General features: G+C 41.6%; 1 protein-coding gene across 1 annotated transcript in view; it reads right to left on the bottom strand.

The window, feature by feature from the left end:
• Positions 1–2,918, bottom strand: part of ARL9 (ADP-ribosylation factor-like 9) — a 20,531-nt gene that overhangs the window by 4,659 nt on the left and 12,954 nt on the right. Inside the window, exon 2 of the mRNA XM_006891963.1 lies at positions 2,091–2,266. Within this exon, the coding sequence (XP_006892025.1) occupies positions 2,091–2,266 (176 nt within the window). The remainder of the gene's footprint in view (positions 1–2,090; positions 2,267–2,918) is intronic.

Here is a 2,918-nt window from a genome sequence, read left to right as displayed (position 1 = left end):
TTAAAAATGAAAAAAAAAGATCTGAACCCTGTCCTATCCTAAGCCATGCTCACACCTCCTGACACACACAAGAGCCCACTGCAACAGTCACTGTGTCAATCCACCTGGTCGAGGGTCTTCCTCTCCTTCACCAACCCTCCAACTTTCCAAGTATCTTGTCCCTCTCCAAAGAATAGCACCTCCTCGCAAGATGCCTAAAGTATGTGAGGCTTCACCTCCAAAGAGTACTCTGGCTGCACCCTTTCCAAGACATACTTGTTCGTTTTTTTGTCAGTCCGTGGAATGTTCAGTTCTCTTCTCCAACACCACAGCTCAAAGGCACTGATTCTTCTTCTGTCATCCTTATTTATTGTCCAACTTTCAGATACAGATACATAGGAAATAAATGAAAAGACCATGATCTGAAGCAGGACCACCTTGGTCTTTAAACTGACATTGTCATCATGTGCCAAAGAGTCAGAACCAAATCACAGTTTATCCTGAAGCTCATTTTCAGAGTCAGTAATCACATGGGAGGAGATTGCCCATCCTTCTCCATGGAACAGGAACCATGTGTCTTTGAGACTGCAGTGCAAGTTCTTACCTTTAGGCTATCAGAACTCCCTTTATATATATATATATATATTTGTCGTTTTCTTTCCTTTAATCTACAGAATTCTAGGTAGGACTGATCTGGTGAGTGTATACGAGCTTACTCAGCTTCTGCTCATCTGGGAATGTTTTCATTTCATTATTTTTGAAGGAATGTATTACCAGGGTGTTCGTAATTTTTTGTTGTTGCTGGGGGTTTTTAGTTCATATCTTTTCAATCTACATGCAGAACAGATTATCTGAGAGGCTGGGCTCTATGAGGTGAAATGGGACATCAGGATTGGAGATAGAATCATCAAAAATCTGCGTTATGCAGATAAATGACACAACCCTGCTTGATGAAACTGAGGAGGACCTGAAGTGCTTGCTGCGGAGGGTCAAAACCTACAGCCTTCAATATGGATTGAAGCTCAACATAAAGAAAGCAAATATTCTCAGCGAGCTCTAGTGGCCTAGTGGCAAGAAGCTGCACTGCAATCCCAGAGGTGAGTGGTTCAAATCCACCAGATGCTCTGCTGGAGGAGAGATCATTTCCTCCTGTACCAGTCAGATCCAACTTGACTATACACACAGACACAAAATAATAAAATTAAAATTAAAAAGATGAAATTTAAAAATTAAAAAAAGAAAGAAAGCAAAGATTCTCAACACTGGGCCAACTGGCAGCATCATAATGGATGATGAAGAGATTGAGATTGTTGACAGCTTCAGTTTGCTTGGCTCTATAATCAACACTCTTGTTACCAGTAGGCAGAAAATTAAAAGATGAATTGCATTGGGAAAGTCAGCTGTCAGAGACCTCTCCAAGGTACTGAGGAGCAACAATGTCCGTCTGGAGACTAAGGTGAATCTGCTTTCTATGCATCAGAGGGCTGGACAATGACTAGGGATGATGAAGGAGAATTGATGCCTTTGAGTTCTGGTGCTGGAGAAGAGTATTGAATATACATACCATGGACTGCTAGGAGAACAAACAGATTCATCCTGGAGAGGGTTAAGCCAGGTTGCTCCTTGGAGGCAAGGATTCTGAAGCTCTGTCTGACATACTTTGGACATGTTGCAAGGAAGGACCAGTCCTTGGAGAGGGACACCATGCTTGGGAGGGTGGAGGGACAGCTCAGGAGAGGAAGACCCCAGATGAGATGGATTGATTCCGACACTGGGATGATGGGGATAGGTGTGTCAGAGACAATAAGATTGGCACAGGATAGAGCAGGGTTTAAGGCTGTTGTACACAGGATCGCTATGAGTAGCAGGCGACACCACGGCACGTAACAACAATAAATGTTTTAATGAAAATTTTATGGAGGCGTATGGAAAATACATGCCATGGTATTTATTACAGTTGTAGGCATACTTTAATATTCCGAATCTATTGAGTATAAAATCAATGGCATGTACAGTTTATTGCTGACAATCTACTAACTTGAAGTACACCTTTCTTGTTTTCTGTAATAATAAAACTGTTGAGTATAATCTGTAATTGCATCTATTTTTACCTGTTTGTTTGCTAACACGACCAGAGGAAGGCTCGGGTTTGCTTCGATCAGCTGATGAAGGTGCTTTTTGGCTTCAGGTAATCGGCTGTGATCTGCAGAATCTACTACGAAGATTAGCAGCAATCCCTTGGACACGTATGTTTCCCAGGAAGAACGGAAAGGCTCACTGCCCCCAACTATAGAAGAGAGCAGAGGAAGAGTGCAATAAAAAGAAAATTAAAATAGAACAACCAGAAGGGACAAGAGCGAAAATACTGACACATAAATAATGCTACTTCATAAAACGGCTGAATCCCCACCTAAGCTGCAAGTGAGCCTTCACCGAAAAAGATCTTAATAATGAAACATTATTAAATAGAAAGCAATTGCAGGAGTGTCCACTGAGGAGGCAGTTCCAAATTCTTAGCGCATCCAGAGCAAACTTAGTAGATAAAAGAAAAATGGTGAGAATAATCATCCTTCACAAGAGGTTTCATACAAAGGGCGAGCATAAGTGAGGTATTAAGTGTAACGTGGGATGTCAGCTCCTGATCCTATTACACACAGAAGCCATCTGAGCTGAGCTACTGACTTCAGTTACTGCTCAGAAAATGGAATGAAGCTACTAAAATAAATCCAGGCAGTAACTTAAAATATATGTTGAACTCATGCATATCTTTTGTCCATTTTTTAAAAATCTGTCAATTATTGTTGTTGTTGTTATGTGCCGTCGAGTCACTTGCGACTCATAGCGACCCTATGTACAACAGTCCTAAACTCTGCTCTGTCTTGTGCCAATCGCACTGTCTCCGACACTCCCATCCTGATTATCCCAGTCACTGAATCAAT

Source organism: Elephantulus edwardii, unplaced genomic scaffold (assembly GCF_000299155.1).
Source record: "Elephantulus edwardii isolate Elephantulus edwardi_28Jun2011 unplaced genomic scaffold, EleEdw1.0 scaffold00107, whole genome shotgun sequence".
NCBI lineage: Eukaryota > Metazoa > Chordata > Mammalia > Macroscelidea > Macroscelididae > Elephantulus > Elephantulus edwardii.
Note: the sequence above shows the minus strand (reverse complement) of the source record. Positions and strands in the feature narration are given on the sequence as shown.